General features: G+C 37.5%; 4 protein-coding genes across 4 annotated transcripts in view; all 4 read left to right on the top strand.

Moving 5' to 3' along the window:
• LOC103146611 (deleted in malignant brain tumors 1 protein-like) overlaps positions 1-8966 on the top strand; it is a 13178-nt gene extending 4212 nt beyond the window's left edge. Inside the window, exons 2-9 of the mRNA XM_016677747.1 lie at positions 1887-2198; positions 4546-4788; positions 5194-5451; positions 6403-6657; positions 6767-7024; positions 7324-7329; positions 7688-7767; positions 7871-8966. Coding sequence (XP_016533233.1) covers positions 1887-2198; positions 4546-4788; positions 5194-5451; positions 6403-6657; positions 6767-7024; positions 7324-7329; positions 7688-7767; positions 7871-7930 — 1472 coding nt within the window. The 3' untranslated portion in view covers positions 7931-8966. The remainder of the gene's footprint in view (positions 1-1886; positions 2199-4545; positions 4789-5193; positions 5452-6402; positions 6658-6766; positions 7025-7323; positions 7330-7687; positions 7768-7870) is intronic.
• A 646-nt stretch (positions 8967-9612) lies between these two features.
• Positions 9613-15044, top strand: LOC107837647 (uncharacterized). Its single transcript, XM_016677750.1, has 11 exons — positions 9613-10267; positions 10350-10394; positions 10796-10966; positions 11117-11347; positions 11459-11558; positions 11963-12201; positions 13144-13401; positions 13840-14097; positions 14564-14569; positions 14730-14809; positions 14895-15044. The coding sequence occupies exons 1-11, from the start codon at positions 10219-10221 to the stop codon at positions 14955-14957; spliced, it is 1500 nt and encodes a 499-aa protein (XP_016533236.1). The 5' UTR covers positions 9613-10218; the 3' UTR covers positions 14958-15044.
• A 1935-nt stretch (positions 15045-16979) lies between these two features.
• LOC103146615 (receptor-type tyrosine-protein phosphatase H-like) lies at positions 16980-23896 on the top strand. The gene is made up of 12 exons (XM_016677735.1): positions 16980-17013; positions 17815-18045; positions 18404-18503; positions 19006-19244; positions 19444-19701; positions 20463-20720; positions 21357-21608; positions 21837-22094; positions 22329-22586; positions 22732-22737; positions 23125-23204; positions 23287-23896. Exons 1-12 carry the CDS (start codon positions 16980-16982, stop codon positions 23347-23349), a joined length of 2037 nt encoding a protein of 678 aa, XP_016533221.1. The 3' UTR covers positions 23350-23896.
• A 91-nt stretch (positions 23897-23987) lies between these two features.
• The window catches only part of LOC103146609 (probable E3 ubiquitin-protein ligase TRIML1), a 5400-nt gene continuing 4885 nt past the window's right edge, over positions 23988-24502 (top strand). Inside the window, exon 1 of the mRNA XM_016677748.1 lies at positions 23988-24312. Coding sequence (XP_016533234.1) covers positions 24304-24312 — 9 coding nt within the window. The 5' untranslated portion in view covers positions 23988-24303. The remainder of the gene's footprint in view (positions 24313-24502) is intronic.

Below are 24502 nucleotides of genomic sequence, written 5' to 3'. Positions count from 1 at the left end.
TTCAGAGACTCATTAAGTCTCTGTAGAAAAATTGTCTGCAACTGGATTTAACATGAACCTGTCAGACTGTGGAATTGCATTTAGTGATAAGAAATTATGGAAGATATTATGATCTTACTTAGCCGCTAATCTATTGTTGGGTGCAGGAAAACCCCTTCACACACATTCTGTCAAGATCTCTCTCTGCATCAAAAGCAGTCGGCTTTGGTGGATTGGACCACTATGTTTGGATCACTTGGATGAGGTACAAATGGGAGAAAACCCTGGGAAAGACTTATAGATATCTACCCGTAAAAGGTGCGCTCCTTAGCAATTTTAGAAAGAAAATAAATTTTGTGCTTGTACATTGTAATCAGGGGTGAAAGTAAGGGGGTACGGCAGGGTACTGCATACCCCTAAAAGATTTAGTGGGGGTACGCAGTACCTGCAAGAGAGTGGAGCGGCTGTCTGCTGTAAAAAGTCAGTGGGTTCACTGTGCAGCCGTGAGTTCACCCACTAATCAGCCGTGACTGATTAGTTTTTCAAGAGCAATCCAAAACATGACTTAATCAGTTAATAAATAACGTTTTTCCCATTTCATATTGTTTCTGAACTGTTTGTGCTTTGCTAGAGCAGCGGTGCGATACGTCGATCACAGAAGGTTTTGAGTCGATCTCAGCATTAGGTGAAGTGAATCATTGGAAATAAAAGAAGAAAGCGCCCATTAAAACGGGAATAGGGAAAATAGGGAATTGAAATTTGAGAATGTTGTTGATCAGTTAAATAGCATTGAGGGGGAAAAAGAAAGATTTTTCGTTTTTTAAAATAATACTGGGATCGTGAGAATTTGAGGTTTAGATATTAGGATCCAGTAGATGGCAGTAGTGCAACAATAATGGATCCAAGCTGCCATTGAAATCTAAAGAAGAAACAGAAGAAGAAGAAAGCGCCCATTTTCATTTAGCACATGCTAGTAGCAGACACGAAGGACCAGCACTTTTACTGTTACAGTTACCGTTCGGAAACTACCGTAATCAGGTCAGTTAAATCTAAATTTGGCGCCTTTTTCTTTTTCAACCCTAATAAATGTGATATTCAGTTGACCTGTTATGACTCAAATTTTGGGTGTCCGCCCCCCTCTGCTGCTGCTGCATCGTTGTGGAAAACATGGAGCAGCAGAGATATCTGCGGCTTATAGTCCGGTGCGGGAAAATACAATAAGATGGCTAATTCTACCTGTTTACTTTTGAAAACCAACAGAGCACTGAAAAATACTTTGAGGCTTACCTTTGTTCTACCTAAAGAATGCCTGTTCACACTTCTTTGATCCATGTAACTCCATTTGTCAAAAATGTGCATATTTCTCTAGACTGAAGTACATCTTGATATGTTGAGGATTTTGAAATGTTTTGTAACGAGTCGCAAGTATTTGAAGGCACATATTTAAATTCTAAATTATAGCATGAAAAAATAATGATTTAGGGATGTACTAAGACAGAATCACCACGTTGCTAATAATTTTTTAGCCAGCCCACAACAGAGGATTTTAGCTAATCTTGTCCAACAAAGCTAAATTATGCTCAAAGGTTGGAGATGAAAATATCAAACTTATGAATAACAGGAGAGAAAACACAGCAGATGAATCAGACTAAATTCCAGCATTTCCCTCAATACTATTAATGACAGAGCAGCTACTTTCATTAATAATGTAGGACAGACAATGTTATGCATTTTACCTTTTGTACATATGTCACAATTTGGTTTAATAATGAAGCTCTAAACACATTTTGCATCGTTTATAACTTTTTGCTTAACTCATTTTCACTTGCTAGTGGTGACTGTGATTGTGATTTAGGAAATTGGAATCCAAACTAAATATTGTTTTATGTTTCTTCTTCTGCTTCTAGAGCATATCCGGTTAGCTGGTGCTGAATCAACACAATGTTCTGGAAGAGTTGAAGTCTACCACAACAATGTCTGGGGAACGGTCTGTGATGATGGATGGAGCTTAACAGATGCTCATGTGGTCTGTAGACAGATGGGCTGTGGACCAGCACTGACCGCTACCAGTAGTGCCACCTTCGGTGAAGGAACAGGACAAATCTGGCTTGATGACGTGTCGTGTTTCGGAAATGAAGTTTCACTTACGGACTGTCAGCATCCAGGATTTGGGACCCATAACTGTGGACATGGGGAGGATGCTGGTGTCATCTGTTCAGGTGAAGCTGATATTTATTTCTTTAAAAAATGTCTATTGAATATATTTATCATTTAATGGCTTAATTGCTTTGTGAACCATTAAGAGTTGTTTGAATCATCTAAAACAGAAGTCCCAAAAATGTAAACCACTTTCTGCATCCAGGTTCACATTACATTTTGTTCAGATAATTATGTACTGTGACTTTTTAGTTGTTACAGCATTTCTTTAACCACTGTGTTAGCATCTAGTTATGATCGACATCATAACTGGATTGCTTCGAATCTAAGGACTGGGAGATTTTCTCACTTTTATTTTATTTTTACCTTACTACTCTTCACCTCCAAGTTGAACCAGGGCAAAATGCCTCCGTTCGACCCAAAGGACATTAGCAGTATTCTACAACGATTTCAGTTTTTAGAAATTAAGATTTAACGGCTGGCCTGGAGGTGAACTTTGAGATCAACGCTACCTGTGGAAATGAAACAACTCTTCCTCAAGTCAGCGGAGAGGTCGCACGCCCCGCACCAAGCGGCTCACCCTGGAGTGTTCAGGGCGCCAAGCCAAAACAAAAGTCTCACTGCAGATCCCATGAGACGACTAACAAGAAGAACCCCTCACCTGGACGAATCAGCGTGGCCGGCTCTGAGCTGAAACCCACCTTCGACGTCAACTCCTGCTCCGCCAAAGAATAGCAAACAAGCAGCTATAACCAAAACATCTCTACCGACCCCGCTCCCAAGAACATAGCGACCAGCCCGAGCCTCAAAACACTCCGACTTCGGTACATGGTGGTGGCCCCACATGGGTTTGCCCATTTAGGGACCATGTAGGGCCCACGTAGGCTGTGGCCCTACATGGGCAAACCCATGTGGGGCCACCGTGGAACTCGCGGACAAACCCATATGGGACCCATATGTCAGCCCTCCTTCCCCCCATATGGTGCCCACCTAGGCATGCTGGCAGGGTTTCACCCCTGATTGTAATATCAGATATTTACACAGAAAGATCTTGTTTTTTTTACTTTTCATTTAATCCATATGGCAACATAAATACTCTAAATGCTTTTTTACAAATGTACAGCTACCTTTAAATATATGTAAGGATCAGTAACACAAATTACGTTGCTTATGCTTTTTTACCAAACAGTGCACAAAAAACATTCCTATATATCCTNTGGTTGTGCTAATTAAAGAGATCTCAGATGTTGGTGGTGGAATCTGATGAAAACTCTCTGTGGTTTTGAGGTCTCAGTCTCAGCTGCCCTGCTGAAGCCTCAACATTCCACAACTCTGGCGTTTCCTCATTGAGCCCTAGGCATTTTTAAGCTTTTCCTTTTCTCAGTCTCACAAACTATAATGTTAGCAATAAAACAGATATAATGATGCAACTCCTCCTTCTATTAACTCTAGAAATGTTGAACTCTAGCAATTTAAAAGACACTAATCTGCTTTCATCATTTCCATGTTATTACTGTCACACATCCTGGAAAGTGACAAGAGTGGCATTCTTGGAAGAGATGCATCTCTACCATGAATGCCACACCCATCTGTAGTACCTTTAAACATGTAGAGCATCTCAAGACTTTGTCTCTGTGTGCCTTGAAGCCTTGAAGCCTTGAAGCTGTCATCCGCTTGTGTGTGTTGTGAAATGCATTTATAGTGTTTGGATGTTGAACTTATTTTCTTGATACTTTATTTTATGTCAAGCTTTCACTGATGGATTACAGGCTCATCCTGTTTGGGCTCTCAGGTTTGTGTCTGTTGNTGAGAGACAGGTCAAAGGTCAGAGGTACTTCATCCCATTTATGATATTATGAGCCCGATGGAAGTCTCTGCTATATTTGTTTGAATGAATGTGCTTTTTAGTCATTGCACAATATCATTGGACCTCTTTGAGCTACTCATCAATTTGATTGGTCTGTTGTTACTGGGAAATGTTTTTGGTGGGATGAAAAAAAACCAGCGCTCGGATGCCAGAGAAATGTGTAGCAGAAAACCGATGTGGAGCCGATGTTCCCTTATGGATAACCGAACCTCATCCAGTCCAGCTTAATGAAATCGTAAATCGCACTGTGTGTAACGCTTGGTCGGGTTCCTGCTGCTATTTTGCCTCACACACCATCCAGATCAAAGTTTGTTCTGGTTACTACGTCTACAAACTTTGAAAGCCAACAAGATGCAATCTGGCATATTGTGCAGGTAAAGTTTTATGGTAATAATTTATAAAGAATTAAGTATGGTCACACACATACGTGAACCCTAATCAACTCATCGTTACATTTTTAGACATTTTAATTACTTTATGTTTATGTTTGGTAAAAGAAAAATGATTTATATTGTAATTCATGTTGTGTTTATCTGCGTTAGAAATTCCACTCTTCATAGTTCTAACACAAAGTGAGACCAGCATCACTCTGCAGTGGAGCGCGATCACCACCAGCTTTGTTCTCCAGTATGACGGCACAGAGACGAACATCAATGCTCCAGATGGAGCTGCAACAGTGACGTACACAGTCTCATCTCTCACTGCTGGGACCATTTACACATTCACTCTCTACACTGTGATTGGAAATGGGAGAAACAGTGGACAGCAACTGACAGCTGTCACAGGTGAGATATTTTACTGACAGTCAGCTTTGGTGGCTTGGACCACTATGTTTTGATCATTTGGGAGAAAACCCTGGGAAAGACTCATAGGTGTCTAAGAGAACAATATAACTATAACTATAGAACTTTATCTCCCTTCTCTGGCTGAGAACATAAAACATCCTGTTATAGTTTTGTAAGATGAAAAATGTGATGGAAAGATCAATAATGTGTTTATAACATAGATGGCAAAAAGCAATCATATATTCCCTTCGCTCTACATAATTGTTTGATTGACCTGGACATGTTTTTTTTTTTTTTTTTGTCTGAACTACAGTTGAGATACCGGCATCTTATAGATGTACAAGAAAACCCAACTGCAAAAATCAAAACTGTACCATTTCTGAACGTCTCCTCTTTCTATATCAGCTCCTCAAAATACAGGAGGATTTACAAATTCAGCACAAGATGAGTGCAGCATCACCCTGCAGTGGAATAAAATCAACATCAGCACCAGCTTTGTTCTCCAGTATGACGGCATAGAGACGAACATCAATGCACCAGATGGAGACGGACCAGTGATCCACACAGTTTCATCTCTCACTGCTGGAACCAGATACACATTCACTCTCTTCTCTGTGTTTGAGAGCATCAGAAGCAGTGGAGTACAACTTACTGCTGTCACAAGTAAGATGTTTCAGACACTGGAGAATCACTGCCTCTCTGCATCAAAAGCAGTCGGCTTTGGTGGATTGGACCACTATGTTTGGATCACTTAGATGAGATACAAATGGGATAAAACCCTGGGAAAGACTTATAGATATCTACCTGTAAAAGGTGCGCTCTGTAGCAGTTTTAGAAAGAAAATAAATTCTGTGCTTGTACATTGTAATATCAGATATTTACACAGAAAGATATTATGAGGATTTTTTTTTAACTTTTAATTTAATCCATATGGTAACATAAATACTCTAAATGCTTTTTTACAAACATACAGCTACCTTTAAATATATGTAAGGATCAGTAACACAAATTATGTTGCTTATGCTTTTTTACCAAACAGTGCACGAAAAACATTCCTATATATCCTTTTGTGGGATCTCGTCTCTCACTTCTTTGTTGTTGTTAGCAGTCCGCGTGAGAGACAGGTCAAAGGTCAGAGGTACTTCATCCCATTTATGATATTATGAGCCCGATGGAAGTCTCTGCTGTCTTTGTTTGAGTGAATGTGCTTGTTAGTTATTGCACAATATCATTGGACCTTGTGAGCTACTCATCAATTTGATTGGTCTGTTGTTACTGGGAAATGTTTTTGGTGGGATGAAAGAAAACAAAAAGAAAACCATCTTTCTGTAGGCTGCAGTGGGGAAAAAATGAGGGGCAAAAGTAGCGGCAGAATTTACGGTAAAAGAATTATGTAGATGGCTGAGATGATGGAAAGATCAGTAATGTGTTTACAACATAGATGGCAAAAAGCAATCATATATTCCCTCTGCTCTACATAATTGCTTGATTGACCAGGACATGATTTTTGTCTGAGCTACAATTAAGACATGGGTAATTCATAGATACACAAGAAAACCCAATTGCAAAAATCAAAACTGTACCATTTCTGAACATCTCCTCTTTCTATATCAGCTCCTCAAAATGCAGAAGGATTTACAAATTCAGGACAAAATGAGTCCAGCATCACCCTGCAGTGGAATAAAATCAACAACAACGGCTTTGTTCTCCAGTATGACGGCATAGAGACAAACATCAGTTCACCAGATGGGGATGGACCAGTGATCCACACAGTCTCATCTCTCACTGCTGGAACCAGATACACATTCACTCTCTTCTCTGTGTTTGAGGGCATCAGAAGCAGTGGAGTACAACTTACTGCTGTCACAGGTAAGATGTTTCAGAGACTGGAGAATCACTGCCTCTCTGCACCAAAACCAGTCGGCTTTGGTGAGTCATTTGGATGAACATTTCTGAACATCTAATTTCTCTATTTCAGCTCCTCAAAATGCAGAAGGATTTCAAAAATCAGGACAATACAAGAGCAGCATCACCCTGCAGTGGAATAAAATCAACAACAACACCAGCTTTGTTCTCCAGTGTGACGGCACAGAGACAAACATCAGTGTACCAGATGGAGACGGACCAGTGATTCACACAGTTTCATCTCTGATTCCTGGAACCAGATACACTTTCAGTCTCTTCTCTGTGTTTGAGAGCATCAGAAGCAGTGGAGTACAGCTTGTAGGTTTCCTTGGTGAGATTATTTATTTATTTATAATGTATAAATGGATAGAAACTAAACATTGCTGATCGCACTTTTACAAGTCAGCTGCACAAGATAGGCAGATTTTCACAGGAAGTGCTTTTCACAAAAAACTTCTAAAGAAATAACTGCCACAAATTAAAGAAAGTAATTGCATTAATATTTCATTAAACATGTTAGTTAAAATCTTCTTGACCCCAGAAATGTTTGATGTTAATTTATCCAATATATTCTTGTTTTTATGTTGACAACCATCATTGTGCTGGAATCTGCTTGACCTTCAACTAAAGAACCAAGTAAGTAAATCCATTTGTAAGATGCTTGTAATTATTTTTTCCCTTTAATAAATTAGCCTTTTCACCAAATTTGATTTAAGTTTTTAAGGTTTATAATCAACTGTCAATGCCAGCAATCAGTGAGATTTCTCCAAGTAAAGCTATGCAAAAAGCTTCAATTAGCTCAGTTAACTTCAAGTTAGCTCAATTTTCTCTCTCTTACTGGAAACTAGATGGTAATAGTTGTAAAAAAAATTTTACCAAATAATTAAGCCATTGTTATGCCAGTGTTCACTTCTGAACTATACTGAAAATCCTCCAAATTACCATGTAAATTGTTATATTTTGACGTCATCACTATGTATTTTTGTGTCAACAGCCTATATTATTAGAATGAAACTTCAATTAAATTCTCAGACACAACTATCAGATTCAGAGATGGAAGATGTTTTAGTGGAGGTGAGACCAACTTTTGTTGAAGTTTAAATCTTTCTACGTTTATTTATCATTTATCTTGAATTTAAATGACTTTTGCAACGTTGAAATGTGTTTTGTTTTTCAGTTCTTCAAAGCACATGGTTTATCACAGTTTTCCCTGAAAGTTCGCATCATCAAACCGTGAAGAAATCCAAGGATGAAATCGAGGATCAGTCCCGTTTATTTAATGAATATTTGCTTCTTTGTTCTCTTAAATTTAATATATTATCAGCCACATGTATTAGAAAAAAATTATCATTGCTTAATTAATATTCTATCATTCATGACTCTTTCGTCTAAATAGTGGTAAAGATGGTTTTTGTTTATTTGTCTGTTTTTTTTACAAGACTCAGTTGAATTTATTAGGATTGCTGTAGTTATGCACATATTGTGTTGGTTTCTGTTGAGTTTAACAATGGTCATAATCTTTGTTTGAATAAAATTGTTATAGCTAAAAAAAAAAATGGCACTAAAACTTGTAATCATAAGAAGAATTGAAACTAAATTCACTTTTTATGAAATTCAGCTTAGTTATTTTATTAAATGTTTAAATATTTTTAAGTAAGGTAATTTTATTTATTCATTTCTGATATTTCCTGCATGTACATCCTGGTTGGATCAGTACTTCTGCTGCACCCTACTTTGATTCTTCCTCTCACTATAGTTCACCAGATTTGCTAATATTCTTGCTCTTTGTTGGACTTCATAATTGACAGACTCTACCTTTCCATTGTATTTAGTTTTACAATTAAATTTTATTTTTGCATTTTACTTTTTTGCCTACATGCCATCTGGTGATCCTTCAATCGCAAGAAACAATGAAAGATAAGAAGTCATAGGTAGGAAGCACCTATGGCAGTGTGTGAGTAATTAAAAATAAAGAAATTCACAGAAAATACAAAAGCAGAGCCACAAGGCTCATGAGTTACTACATTATTTTTCTCAGATTATTATTTTTCTTTTCTTTTTACTCTGTCAGATTAGAATTTAATCAGCATTAATTGTTTTCAAATACAAATAATGTTTGTGTTCAGCTCTACACTAACTATTTGAGGCCTTTTGTTTTTTACATGTAACATTATGTAAGGAGGGTTTTCTTCACACCTTGAATCAGCTTAATAAGCAGAAACGAGTTGAACAGGACACAGATTTTACTAATAAATAAAATATTGCCTGCTGTTCTTTGTGTCATGTAAAACTGTAAGATTAGTATCATATCAAACCATACTGAATTTCTTTCAGACATACTTTCATGTTTCAGTCTTAAAAAGACCCATTTGCTTATTATAAATTAAAGTGACACTTTTATTAAGATGTGAGGATAAAAACATCTCACTCTCCTATCTCAGAAATATGTTTATTGATCAACCATGTCTAATCCTGTGATTATTTCACTAAATAGAAAGTATTTGATTACCCCTGTGTTTTTTTTTCTCCTTCCCTCCTTGTTCATGTGTTTGTTCAAGTGTGCACTGATCCTTTATCTGCTCACAAGAGCATAGCAAAACATCTGTCTCAATTCAAAACATGCAGCTGACCACAGTTAGATGCTCTTTCAGCTTACTTCTGAATTTTGAGACAGCTCAGTTATATGCTTTTGTCGCCCCCTGCTGGGTTCCTTTTGGTAGGTGAGTTGTGTTTGGGTTGTTTTTCATTTCTCTTGTTTTAACTATACATTTGCTAATATTTGAGAGGAATATTTAAAATCAGACAGAATAAAAGTATTCACTCTTATAACTTGGTGACTTTGGAAGTTTTTTAAGTCATTTATAATCTGAAGGTAGGCTAACTGCACATATCAGAGAAGACATATGCAGCATCCCGATCCACACTCCATTCCAGTAGATGGCGGTAGTGCGCATCTAAACGTTGCTTGCTAACCGCCATAAAAATATATTTTTTTATGTTTGTCACTTGAGCAACAGCATCAAAGATGGTATATGACTGTGCTTTCAATGTTTCATTGTTATAGTTATTTACAGGTTTTTCAAATATAGAAAAGTCAGCTAAAATATTGTAAATACTTTATTAGCTTCCATCATTCCATGATTTTTTTTTTTTTTTTTTTACAGTAGGTAATATTTTTGTCCCAAAATCAACATTATGCAAGCTGGACTATGACAAGGCTGTCACTTGTCAGTGTTTAAATAGTAAACACAGGATGACTTGGGTAAGTAAATAAAAAGGTATTTGAAAATATTGAAACCTCCCGCTGTGCTCCTCAATGCTACTGATGACACAACGGAGTGCCTTAGATCCAACCAGGATGTAGTTTAAGTCCGGGGTTTAGTTTGGTGTCAGCACATCCTCATTCTTGTTCAAGAACAAGGAAAACATAAAAAAAAAATCGTTTGTGTTTTGTATTAACTTCCTGACTGTAAATGTCAAAACTACACCCATCTGCATCAACTCATCAAAAAGACTTTTCAGTGAATGTGTGTATTCTGCAGCTCACATCGCCCAGCACAATCAGGACTTGGAGGTAAGTCCTGCATTTTCGACACTAATATAAAATAAAATTGGCACACTTTAGAAAATATTTTTTAAACTTGTAATATTTTCAGAAATACAAATCATGGATAAAAGACTGCTTTTCGTCTTCATCACAGGTTTGTACCTTTTTGTCTCATTGTTAAATCAGTTTAAATTGTAGAATAGAATATTGTTTGAACCCTTTCTGTAGCTTTTTAGTGTAGTTTTAAAGGATGGTAAATCTACTTGGGTCAGCCTCCTAAAATAATTTGATTATTGACTATAAAGCAGAAACTTAGAGTGCCCCTTTCAGGTTTTACTATCAAGTATTTTAATTAAAAGTCGTTATTGCTTTACAATAACACATTTTTTGCTTTTGATCTTTTGGTTGATACTTTTTAATAATCTTAACATTTTAACAATTGGCTTTTTTGAAATGTTTCTGGAATACCTTTTTTGCCATGTCAAATTTCTTGATTTTTGTCCGTTTTGCTTTTCCAAACATGCTGTTCGTCAACCTGATTATTTTCTGTTTCAGGAGCTCAGTTAAGCGTTGCCTTTGCCCAAACTCTCCAGTATTACTTTGTAAACGTGTCTCTGGATTGGACCAGCGCTCAAAGTGTATGCAGACGTGATTACACGGACCTGGCCACTATAGAAACCACAGCTGACGTTGATGCTGTTCTCAGCACCGCATCAAACTACACAGGTTGGCTCCTAATTCTGCACGTACTTTTAAAAAAAACAACGTTTTTCCAAAGCTGTAAGGCTTGAAGGAAATAAAACATTTTAGGGGTTATATTTCTGTGCTGCTTTTATAAGTAGCGAACCTGTTTTGTTTGCTTGTTTGTTTTAACAGGCAAAGCTTGGATAGGTCTCTATGACGAGCTGTACAACAGCTGGAAATGGTCTCTAGATGACAGCAGTTTCTATGGCGATGGAGAGTATACATTCAGAAACTGGTATCCTGGCTCACCCAATGACCTCTATGGACCACAGCTCTGCGTCAGACTTATTTCAGTGAGTGACCCTTTGCGCAGATGGGACGACCGTCAGTGCTCGGACGTGCGGATGTTTGTTTGCTATAATGGTAGGTTGAGTAAATGCTTCCTTCGTCTGTCCAATTTTCATGCTAGCTCCTCAAACGTCAGACTTTTGAGCATGCAGGAAAAAAATGACTGATTTTCATCATGCATTTCAGGTACAGTAGACGGCACACCGTCTTTTGTTTTGAGTAATGTCTCACTGAACTGGACTGAAGCCCAGATGTTCTGCAGGAAGAATTACGTCGATCTAGCCAGGTAGGGTTACCATTAATCACTGGGTTACGTAACGCCCTGCTGAAGCTTGTGTACCTGTTGACAGATTTTGTTATCATAAAATCTACTTCCCTGAATGCAGGTATTTGCTGAAGAGTGATTGAAAGTTTTACTATTGTGTAGAATTAAGGAATAACATTTAAATACATTGGTGCTTCTTGTTTTAGCTTTTGCAGTAACAACTTTAAGCCATATTGGCAAAAACAAAATTGTTCAGTAAGCTTTGTTTTAGTCATTAAGCTTGTTTGTCTATTTATCCACAAGGAAACTCCCAGGTTCATTGTCTTGCATTCCAGGGATGGCTGAATGTTTTTTTTTGTTTTTTGATGACTCATTTTAATGTGTTTTATTTTTAATGCCAGTAACCTTTCCTGTTTCCTCCGCAGCATAAGGAATCAGACTGAAAATGACGTAATCAGCGCCCTAATAAGTAGCGCGGACGTGTGGATCGGTCTGTATCGGGACAAACTGTGGTCTGACGGCAGCCTGTCTCCGTTTCGGCACTGGGCAGACGGTCAGCCCGGTTCTGACTCTGGTGTTCAGTGTGCCGCTACTGAGTTTGGCTCAGGAAGATGGTACGACGAAAGCTGCAGCCAGAGTTTGCCATTCATCTGTTACAAAAAAAGTAACGTATCTGAGTTCTACAGAGAGATTTAGCATAAATATGTTTAAAAACTGGTGCATTACAACTTGTTGAAAATATCATAAATCCTTGATGGTTTATACTTGAGTAATTCTGATCAGTTCTGCAAAGAGTAATTTGTTGCATGTTGTCACGTCTCGGTTTTATTAGAACCAGACTGAAAACGGGACTTTTTAAGCCTGTTTCTCCTGTCCACATTTAGCTCAAACAAAAATGTTGAAAGTCAGGCTTGATAAGGAAGTTTGTTCAACTGTTACATCTTTTCAACTACAGTTGAACCTCAAAAGGTGTTTTTTTGAATTTTTTCACAACTACTCAAAGTTTCCATCCATTGCTAAGGTAAGCACTGGTTTCCATGGTCACAACAACATGTTTTGCATTAAGGTGATATCTTTGAAGTGAAGTTAAGTGTTTTAATAAAAGCTTATAATTTTTTTTTGTTACTTAGAGATGTTTCACCTAAACTGCAGACTTGACTCGTCACTCCAGACAATTTCAGCGTCTTAATGAACTTCAGATGAATTTCTATCACCAGGCTGGGATGAGTCTGGGAATGAGTGTTGGCCGAAAGTTGTGATTAAATGATCACTTTTGTATCAATTGAAATCAATACCTTCAAGTCTAAGCCTCAATTAAAATTTGTTTAAATATAATTCAGACTAAGGATGCTTTTATATTTTCAAAGCCATTTTGTTCAGGTGGCAGTTAATCTGATGATTTGGACCATTTTAGGTGTATAATAAAAAAACACAACTGTTATTTGTAATCTTTGTTCTGCTTTGAATCAATAGATGTCTCCTGGAACTCCATTAATGCCAAAATTGCCTTTTGTGGGAGATTGTGTTGCTGTTTTAATCTGTCAAACATACCACCTATGATATTATGTTTTGTTGTATTCAGTAATTTGTTGGCTCTTTATTTCAGTTCTTCCCAATGCAGAAGGTTTGAGAGCATCAGGTCAAGATGAGAGCAGCATCACTCTGCAGTGGAATAAAATCAACAACAGCACCAGCTTTGTTCTCCAGTTTAATGGATCAGAGACAAACATTAGTTCACCAGATGGAGATGGACCAGTGAACTACACAGTTTCATCTCTCACTGCTGGAACCAGATACACATTCACTCTCTTCTCTGTGTTTGAGAACGTCAGAAGCAGTGGAGTCAGCATTGTAGCAGCTACAGGTTAGGAGTTTTCTCTCAGTCATATTTATTTTGTTGTTGGGTTTGTTTGTTGTTTTTTTTTGTTGTTTTTTTCATATTTGAGGATTAAATAAACGCCAACACGTGTAATTGTGTCATAATCCACTGAGGTTCCCTTAATGGTCAAATAATTGCTTCGGCAATTAATCAATTAATCAGATTCCTGAAACTTTTAGTTTCAGGAATCCAGCCTCTGCAGATCAAAAAACATTCTGCAAACCACTTTTGCACAAAAGTGTATACCGTACATTGACATATAATAGATTTCAATCTGGTAATCAGGGAGATTTACTAGTGATCATTTGTTTGTTTTAGATGTTTAATATCTATTTTTAAAGTCCTATGAAAGTTCAAGAATGCTGAATCCAACATATTTTAAGAATGCATTACCAATAAATGATGCATCTGCTCATTTTCCAGCTCCTCAAAACCCAGAAGACTTCAGACCAGCGACACAAGATGAGAGCAGCATCACCCTGCAGTGGAATAAAATCAACAACAGCACCAGCTTTGTTCTCCAGTTTAATGGGACAGAGACAAACATCAGTTCACCAGATGGAGACGGACCAGTAACTCACACAGTCTCATCTCTCACTGCTGGAACCAGATACACATTCACTCTCTTCTCTGTGTTTGAGAGCATCAGAAGCAGTGGAGTCAGCATTGTAGCAGCTACAGGTTAGGAGTTTTCTCTCAGAAATCTGGTGATGGGGTTGGGTTTGTAAACAAAACTGTAAAATAAGGAAAAAATAAGGTAGTTTTCCAAAGAGTAATTTGCAGAGAATGTTTTATATGTCATTAATGAATAACACAATAGCCAAAATAGTGTCAAAAGTGGTGAAAAGGTTAAAAATCCAACAGTAATCTTTGTGGTTCATGTGAGATAATTAAGCTTCCTGGCTTTAAGGTAACATGCCATTTTCCCCTTCATTGTTTTCCCACTGAAGCTTGCTAAAAACTTTTGTCCTTCACAAAAAGCAGCTGCTTTCAGTTACATTTTCTTTTAAGTCCAGTCGTTGATTTTGTATTGTGTCAAACTGATTATTTATTGGTTTCTTACCAAGTGCTGACAAAGTGTAACACGTTTTCTTTCTCACATCACCAAACATCAATTTGCTGAAACCTGTGTGACCTGCAACCAAAGGACCAAGTAAGCGAATGCCAAAACACACAGCATGTTTGCACTAAATTTGTCTTTATGCCTTTTTACTTTTCATACCTGTATTTACTTTTCTTATTTGTTTTAATATCAATTGTGAAGATTTTGGTTCTGTTGTTTATTGCAGTGTGTGTCGTGTCTGTGCCAACAGATTATGTGGTTGCAATGGACATGCAGCTGGATTCTCTGACTGAACTCTCAGAATCAGAGATAAATGATGCTTTGGCAGAGGTAAAGCTAACTTCGGTTTCAGATCAGGTTTTTGTTACAGTAACTGAGATCTTTAATATTAACTTTATTCTTAACTTTCATTTAGTTCTTCAAAGGACAAGGAATACAGCCACAGTTTAATCTGAAGGTTTGTTTGGCTGCACCATAAGAAGAGAAAATCCAAGAAGAAGTGATGGACAATGAGTTTGCAACATGCTTCTCTAATTGTTATAAATAAAAGGAAATGTTTTCTGTACATATTTTTCTGCGCTTTGGCTTTTATTGCACTGATGTGTCACTGATTTCCTCGACACTTTTTAACTTTCCTCCTGGAAGCTCAAACATTTTTTCTATTGAGATACTGAATATTCATGCATATGTTTATTAATGCTTATTTGAGATATAGTCATGATGATGGAAAATCAATTAATAATCCAGAAAGCTGCTTTTGATCAATAACAACCGGGCAACTGGAACATCATAAACTGTAGTCTGTTTTTTAATCCTTGCCTTGTTTTTTTCCTTAGTTTGTCACTTCAGCGTATTTTTTGCTCGTTTGTTTTTCTTTTAATCCTATAAAGTAATTTCAGACAGACAGATTTTAGGCCTGATCAGTTGTTTCCAGCTGTACTACCTGAAGCTGTGTGCTGACTCTTGCTCTTTCAAGATTACCTGTGATGATGTCACTCAAACACAACTTAATGTTCTCAGACTGAATGTACTTGCCTCTTTTAATCTGGCATCTTTCATAATCATTTTTGTGGAAGAGATTAAGACTTAAATATAATCATGAATGTCTGTCAGCCAACCGAACTGGAAGGGAAATAAACATAAGGAAGGGAAACACCAAGACGATCAAATGTGGCAGCTGGAAAAATTACTTCTAAAGGAAAATGAGCGCAATAAATGGACAGGCCGACACATGCCACAGTGGAAAAAGATCCCAGGTGCAGAAGCTGTGAAGCAGATTCACTGGCACAGCTGAGCTGCAATAAAGACTGGCAGCAAAAAAAAAAACTAGTTAAGTAATGCGGTCAACCTGGGGATTTCTTTCCTAACTCAAGGGAGCAGCTTTTACCTATTAAACGTATAAACGGGTGTTCTGGTATTTACATTCAAAACTAAAACACAGAAAGATTTCACCTGTTTGGATTTTCTTTCATTCTAATCGTCATTCATCTGTTTCAGAGTCTCTTTTTGGAAACATTTACCGTTCATATTTTAGTTAATGAGTTTAAAAAAAACTGGTCAACGCGGAGTTCCTTTAAATCTAAACGTAAAACCCAGCTGTTTAGCGTTGCTTTTAAAACATAATCGTGAAACATTAATCTGATGTGTGATGATGGCAAAGTGTAATGCTGTTGACTTTGTGTTCTATGACTTTGTATTTTTGTGTTTTTATGATGTAAAGCTCTTTGAAATGCCTTGTTGCTGAAATTTAATTGATTGATTGAACGAGTTGCACAAAGGAATATCCAAAACAGCAGGAATTGCAAATGTGTCCCTTTCCAACAAACATCAAGTTTTAAAAATGTGGGATGCAACTTTTTAACTTAAAACGTTGCCTATTCAGGATATCATCCCGGCTGTGCCTCCATTTTTGTTGCAGCCCTCAAAATGTAAGCTTAAGGCGCTACAGACTGCAATATAGGAGTCAACTTAACAATAAAGTAGTTGAATAATTGTTTTTTGTTAGACATAAGTTATTTACCATTTTTGAAAACCAGTAAATTCCCTTTTAACTTTTTATTTTCTTAGTGATGTCAATAAACTGACCTCCAGCCATTCTAATCTAGAGATTGATGGTATTGGGGAATACTAATGACCATTTCTGGCTCCATGTGACGTGAGAAGAGCGCTGGTAAAACGGACCGGGTTTCAGGATATCCTCATTCTTTTAAATCTGGTCACACAAAAAAAACCCCACAAAAAACATTTATTTTTTTTAGATTTTCTTCCTGGTTCCTCTTTTTTGGCTGCCTCAAACATTTTAACGAGCTGAAGACCAGCAAACACATATTTTGGTTGCTCAGGATTGTGTGGAAGAAATTGTACTTTAAAAAAAAGTGAAACTTTTAATGGTAAGAGTATTACATATCGAAAATGTCCCCATTTCAGTAAAAGACAAAATGGGATTTATAAAAAGTATTTGCTCAAGCTAGCATCCTGCTTGTTTTCACAGGTTTAAGCTATGGACTACAGACTGCTTCTCTTGGTGTTTACAGGTGAGAGACTTTTGATTCATGAGGTTCTTACTTTTTACTAATAACAGTACCTGAGCACTCTCTCAAATGATCATTTAAAATTTACAACACTATCTGATCTCCTTGTCTCCTTTGTGATCAATGTGCATTTGATTATTGCAATGTTATTCAATCCATGAACTGTTAGAAATTGCTAAAGAATTAGAAATTACACTTGTACTGTATGGCCTGTATTTCTTAAAACATTCCTTGAATTTTGATTATGGAAAATGAGGAGAAATCTTTCGTTTCTGTCGTTTTTTAAGCTGGCAGTTGACGCCACAAAATAAATGCTCGTTTGGTTTTCAGATTTAATCCATCATAATAATCCATGTTATATCGAAGCTGACATGGTTTCGAATTTTAAAGATGTTTCAGAATAGCTGGAAGAAAAGGGAACCTGATCGCTTGACTCATGCACGCTAAAGCAGGCAAACACTTAAAACATGCAGGGCAGTGAGAACCAGGGTTGAGAAACACGGATGCAACATAAATGGTTTGTAATTAAAGTTGTTTCAGGAACGCTGCTCCGGGTTTCTCTTGCCCAAACTCGTCAGTACTACTTTGTGAACACGACGCTGAACTGGACGGACGCTCAGAGTCTCTGCAGACGGGACTACGCTGACCTGGCCACCGCAGAAAGCACAGCTGATGTCGAGGCTGTTGTTAGAAGCGCAGCAGATTACACAGGGGAGTACCTAACAATGCACACACCTTTAAGACGTGCATGCTCTATGATTGATGCTCTAAATATGTCTAAACGTGTGTTTGTTGTTTGAACAGGTTTGGCATGGATAGGTCTCTATGATGACCTTGTAAACTCCTGGAAATGGTCCCTCAATGACAGCAGCTTCTATGGTGATGGAGAGCAAACATTTAGGAACTGGTACTCTGGTCAGCCCAATAATCTAAATGGACAACAGCACTGTGTCATACTGTTGAGTGGGAGCTCATATTATGGCCAATGGGATGACCAAGAATGTGAGGAAGCTCGCTGGTTTGTGTGCTATAATGGTGAGTGAGATCAGAGGAGTCATTATTCATTTTAGATTATATGGTATGTGGAGATGGCTGGATGTTAAAGCAGACAACACTTCCAATTATCTGTGTACCCTAAATCTCTGTCAGGAGTGTCTGCGCTTTAGCCACAAGATGAACTGGATTACAAAGTCTCTTTCTCTTACTGTCTGTCCTCTCCAAGCCAGATATAATTAAAACTGAAAAAGTAGCTCAAGTCAAAAATAAAAAATAAAAAAATACAGCTTTATATTCCAGTTGAAAATCCCTACAAACGTTACACCTTAGAAGATTTCTTTGTGAAGAAATTTGTACTGTTGGTGTTATTTTATCCTTCTTTTCTATTCATTCCCAGGTTCTGTAAATGGTTCACCGGTTTACATTTTAATTAATGAGTCGCTGAGCTGGACTTCTGCTCAGGCATTCTGCCAGGAGAACTACGTTGACCTTGCGAGGTACACATATTAGGTTCAACAGAAACAGCCGTTGTACAATATTGTTTATAAAACCTGGATTTAACTTGACATATTTTGCTCTGTTTTTTTTTTTTATGTGCTTACATTTTTCTGTATTGCTTTTTCAACTGAATATTTATTCTGTTTTTTTTTGTTTTTTTTTTCCTTTGTATTTATTTTTTGCTTCAAAATTTTTACTCGCTTATTTGGAGCAAATGCATATAAGGGGTGCAGTAAATATGTTTTAAGTGCCATTTTTACTGTATGGCGAACTTGCGTGATTACTCATCTTTTCGCTAACATTATAAATGTTTGTTTTTATGACAGTACAACAAGAAAAGTTACTGAAGTAGTTAAACAAGAAAGTTTCACTTGTTGGAAAAAAAAAGGCAGCATAACAAGATTCCCTGGCCTGGGAATCATGGAGAAGCATCCAAGTTTTAGAGAGAATGTTGTTTGTGTTTGGTTAACATTATTATTAAAGTACTTTTAAATATCGCAGTGTTCGCAATCAGAGCGAGAATGACATCATCTCAAACGTTGGAGGCGGATCATTCCTGTGGATCGGCCTGTACCGAGAAAAACTCTGGTCCGACGGCAGCACCTCTTTATTCCGAAACTGGGCGTTCGGTCAGCCGAACCACGGCGGTGAAGAGTGTATGGCAACACACTTTAATGAGTCTGGAAAATGGCACGATCAAGACTGCTCCCTGAGTTACCCGTTCATCTGTTACAAACCAAGTAATGTATCCAGTCTGGGTTGCAAATCAAGTTTTGTAGCTCAGTTGCAGTTATTTCTGTACCTGGCAGATGTCACTAAAGTCTAAAAGTGAACATGAGACTGAAGAATCAGGCATTTTCAGCAGGAAATTATGTCTCCTTTATGCACAAAATAATGAGATTTATTTGTTGTATTTGGTTGATCTTTTTTCCCCCTCAGTTCCACCCAATGCAGGAGGTTTCAGACCATCAACACAAGATGAGAGCAGCATCACCCTGCAGTGGAATAAAATCAACAACAGCACCAGCTTTGTTCTCCAGTTTAACGGCACAGAGACATTCATCAGAGCAGCAGATGGAGACGGACCAGTGACACATACAGTATCATCTCTCACTGCTGGAACCAGATACACATTCATTCTCTTCTCTGTACTTGATGGCGTCAGAAGCAGTGGAGTAGAGCTTACAACGGCCACTGGTGAGATGTTTTGGTTTTGCTTTAACCATAATCATTTTGTGGATGTGGCCAAGCTGAGAATTGCGTCTTAACAGTTTACCTTAAATAACTGGCAACAGCAACAATTAATCATTGGAAAATTACTGAGCTCATACTGATCTGGTCTGCAGTGAACACTTTGAATTTGCATGTCAGACAAACATGAGTTGTACCAAAAAGAGCACATCTGACGTTTATGGAAAAAATATGGTAATAATGTCCAGTCTATCCTGTCTGACTGCTTCTGACTGAGCGCTTTTTTGAAACACAAAGTCCTTCATTCATCTCCGCTGTCTTCTTCCATTTTAGACCTGCACCCATTCCCACCTTCAGCTTGTGATGAAGTGTTGTCTCTGTTCAAAATAAGAAATAGAAATAGGTCTACCTACCAACTGCTTAATTAGATAAAAGACATACAAATCTAATGGATAAATTGTACTCTACAAATAGAGGCTAAAATGAGATGTTTGACTTATGAATGTCAAAGATTAGATTGGAGTTAATTGGTCTCAGAAGTCAAAGGAAAATGTTTTGTTCCCTAAATTTAACTTAACTTTCATCTGAGAAAAAAAGAGAGATGGGTGAATGACATTTTGGAAGCACCAGGATCCATTCAGCACCAGAACCGTCACATGAAAGCTCATTGTTGGCTCATTTATATAAGAGATTAGACTTCTCCACAGGGAGATAGACTGACAAGAACAATCAGTTTACAGTTTTGTCTTTTTTTTTGGCTTTCTTAGTGCCACAAAATGCTGAAGACTTGAGGCTAGCTGCACAATTTGAGACCAATGTCACTCTGCAGTGGAATAAAGTCAACAACAACACCAGCTTCATCCTCCAGTTTAATGGCATAGAGAAACTCATTGATGCTCCTGGTGGAGATGGACCAGTAACTTACACAGTCTCACCCCTGTATCCTGGCACTGGATTCACTTTCACTCTCTTCTCCGTGATTGAGAACGTCAGAAGCAGCGGAGCACGACTTACAGCTGCCACTGGTAAGATGCCTTACTTTGTCTCATCTTTACTCTGGAGGAGTGCATGCTGAGTGGAATTGCATAACTAAAGTGTGTTTCCTAAGAATGACCAGTATTTGTTTGATGCAAAACAGAGTTTGAGTTCATGTGCTGTGAGGTTGAATTTGCATCATGACAAATATCAACTGCAGTATCACAGAGATACCAGGAAAAACCACAAGCTGCTGTACAGCCACACTGGCAGTGCAGTTGCCTTCTTGCAATTACTAACAGCTAGCATAGTTAGCATTCCTAAGACATGTTTTGTGATGGAAATACTTTCACTAAGAGAAGCTACTTACTCGCTAATTGTTCTTGGACCAATGTGTTCATTTTGTGAACATTTTGTGAATTCACTGTTCTTTAGTGAACTGGTCTATTTAAGCTGTAGTAACATGCTGACTCATGATTCTCTAATGTTTAACTAAAAATGAGTTTGTTGATCACAGACTCAGATTAAGTAGCAATAAGTTCTGAACTTTGGTCACACCTTAGTCGTCGGCGTTCTGTCACCAAATCCAAACCTTTTAAAGATTCAGAATATTTGTTTTTGCTTGTTTTCATATCACTCATCTCTAATAACATATCACAGGTGCTTGTTCTACGTCTCTGTCTTAGTGCCTGAACATCCAAGCAACTTCAGAGTATTTTTGCTTTATGACACCAACATCACTCTGCAGTGGGATAAAGGCAACGCCAGCTTTGTTCTCCAGTTTAATGGATCAGAGACAAATATCAGTTCACCAGATGGAGCTGGACCAGTAAACTACACAGCTCTGTCTCTCACTGCTGCAACTAGATACACATTCACCCTCTTCTCTGTGTTTGAGAACCTCAGATCCAGGGGAATTAGCATCACTCAAGTCACCGGTAAGAAGACGAGCTGTAATAAAGCCAGTGTAATAAATATTTAAGCAAAATAATATTAAGTTATGCAAGATCAAGGATCCCAATAAATCATCCTGTACTGCAGCCATATTCCTGAATGTTCAGAAGTTTGTTTGTTTTTTTCAGCATATGGACGCTAAATGCAGATCCATTTATTGCAACCACTTACTTCATGATTTAACTTTCAAATTTAACTTGTCTCAATTTTAGCTCCTGAAAGACCCACAGGATTCACAGTATCAGCACAAAATGAGAGCAGCATCACTCTGCAGTGGGATAAAGGCATTGACAACATCAACTTTGTTCTTGAGTTTAGTGGCAGATACACAGCCATCAGTGCACCGGGTGAAAATGGACCAGTAACTCACACAATCCCATCTCTCACTGCTGGAACTAGATACACATTCAGTCTCTTCTCTGTGTTTGAGAACGTCAGAAGCAGTGGAGTACAACTTACAGCTGCAACTGGTAAGTTTCATTTCTGTTTTAGTTTGTCCTACTAATAAAATCTTAAAAGAAAACCTGTTGTGTGTTTTAATTATTAGTAGTTATTGTCATTGCTTAGTGAGATGACAAAATCTCTCATTATTCATGTGACAGACACATGGATGAATTGTGAATTTTATTCTGTATGTTTGCTGTTACTACCGTCTTTCAGTAGACGCACTGTCGTTTATTTATTTTTTTGTTTTCCTGGCTCAGCTCCTCAAAATCCAGAGAACTTTAGACCATCAACGCAAGATGAGACCAGCATCACTCTGCAGTGGGATAAAATCAGCGACTTTGTCGGCTTCATTCTCCAGTTTAACGGCACAGAGATAAACGTTGTTGCGCCAAGTGGAAATGAATCAGTAACTCACACAGTCTCATCTCTGACGGCTGGTACTAGATACACGTTTGCTCTCTTTTCTGTGTTTGACAACGTCAGAAGCAGTGGAGTCAGCATCGCAGCATCTACTGGTGAGATCATTTGCTTTTTTAAATATGTGGTTAAATAGTCCTCGTAAATGTTTCTTGCGTCACGTAAAAAATGTGACAATTACTAGCATTTAAGGTAATTTATTTCCTTTTCTTTTTTTCTCTTGCTCCACACATCTGTCCATAGGGCCAAGTAAGTAAATGCAGCTCTGAAACTTAATCCAGCCATATTTTCATCAGTGATGTTTGTTTTTTCCAGTTCAACACACTTTCAAAATGTTGTTTCTAGCTGCACTGATGTATGTAACTTTGCTAAGGCAATAACTTTGCTTATTATGTTAAAAAAGCTAAGACCAGTGTTGTCCCAGTTAATACTAACAAGAACTATTTGTTCAGTCAGTCCAGGCAGCTCATAATGAATTAACTTATGTTCAAAGTTCACCACTGATATATTTTAAAACTTTGCATTGAAATGAGTTCTTTTTCATTTATCATAATACGTCTGAAATAGAGTGTAAATGCATGGGATAATGACTGCAGTCACTTTCAGTCCCCATTTTTGCATTTTTCTTTTTACCAGATTACATTGTTGCTTTAAACATGAACTTGAAGTCCTATGGTGCATTGTCAGAATCAGAAATTCAGGCTTTTGTGACGGAGGTAAGATTATTTGTTTATTTGTTTATTCAGTAGATTAATCAAACCTTATTTTTCCTGACGTGACATCTTCTTGTTTTTACAGTTCTTTCTTAAACGCGGTATCCTGCCACAGTTTTCCATGAGGGTCAAATCTGTCGAGCCTTAAGATGAGCAGAGGAACATTTTTCCTGGAGGGAAAGAAAATATATAATCACGAGAAAATATTTTGTCAAATTTTTAAATGTACAGAAAATAAGTATCAAACACATCACAATTTTTCATGATAATATTTCTAAAGGTGTTATTTACATAAAATTTTCACTAGTGGCGAATAACAACCCATTTAATCCATGCATAGAAAGAAATAAGTTCAGAAATTAAGTCATTTGTAATAATGTAAAATGACACAGGGGAAATGTGTTGAACACACACAGAAAGGGAGCTGATGTCTTGGAAAGCCTAAACATCCTAATGGCCTTGGTTACAGAATGATTTCTAAACTTCTGAATGTACCAGTGAGAACTGGAGAGAATATTCAACCATGAATTGGTCACCACTGGTGCTCCTCACTAGATTTTTGACAGAGTGAAAAAGAATAGGCAGAAAAGTTGTGCAAAAAAGGCCAAGGAATGACCACTTTTGTTAGAGCAACATGAAGACCTAAAATTAGCAGGTGCAGTTGATTAAAAGAAAACGATATTAATGCACTCATCCATGCAAGACTCCACTCTTGAAGAAAAAGCATGTTGCAGTTTGATTTCTTTGCTTATAATGTTCTATAGTTATTGTGTTCCTTAAGTTTTATCTGATAATGTATTTATTATTTTGTAAAGCTAGTTATCATTTGCATAAGAAAGCTTTGGTGCACGGCATTTGGACAACTCTGTCTGTAAATAACCCCAAATTAAGCTCCTTATTTGTTGTATTCCCTCTTGGCGCTTCTTACCTTCATTTCGTTTTGTTTTGTGTAGTATATGGTTGACTTCCGGTTTTTGATTTGATGCTTTTATTTTGGTGAGAGTTTCCGCTGTTTATGTTGTGGAGCGGCAGCTTGGCAGCGGAAGACAAGTTGCGACAGTGTTAGAAAAATGTATCTTGTTATTAGCGGCCCCCTTGATAGATGCATAAGGTATGTTTATTTTGAGAATGAGGATGTTTCTAATATTGATCAGCTGGAATTGTGAATTTGTTTTATTGTAACCAAATAGCGTATAGTTTTTGAATCAGAGTCGATATTTTTAGTGGTGAACGTTATTTTTAGTTTTCAAACGTTACGGTTGTAAGAGGGTGGTTTGTAGCTTACACTGTCTTTGTGTGTG

Source organism: Poecilia formosa, unplaced genomic scaffold, assembly GCF_000485575.1.
Source record: "Poecilia formosa unplaced genomic scaffold, Poecilia_formosa-5.1.2 Scaffold163, whole genome shotgun sequence".
Taxonomy (NCBI): Eukaryota; Metazoa; Chordata; class Actinopteri; order Cyprinodontiformes; family Poeciliidae; genus Poecilia; species Poecilia formosa.
This window is presented reverse-complemented; position numbering and strand designations above follow the sequence as displayed.

Coding starts and splice junctions, on each gene's coding strand:
- LOC107837647 (XM_016677750.1), top strand. CDS start 10,219: ATGTGTGTATTCTGCAGCTCACATCGCCCAGCACAATCAGGACTTGGA. Junction 12,202..13,143: donor ATTCATCTGTTACAAAAAAA/GTAACGTATCTG, acceptor TCTTTATTTCAG/TTCTTCCCAATGCAGAAGGT. Junction 14,810..14,894: donor TAAATGATGCTTTGGCAGAG/GTAAAGCTAACT, acceptor ACTTTCATTTAG/TTCTTCAAAGGACAAGGAAT.
- LOC103146615 (XM_016677735.1), top strand. CDS start 16,980: ATGGACTACAGACTGCTTCTCTTGGTGTTTACAG. Junction 17,014..17,814: donor GCTTCTCTTGGTGTTTACAG/GTGAGAGACTTT, acceptor TTGTTTGAACAG/GTTTGGCATGGATAGGTCTC. Junction 18,046..18,403: donor CTGGTTTGTGTGCTATAATG/GTGAGTGAGATC, acceptor ATTCATTCCCAG/GTTCTGTAAATGGTTCACCG.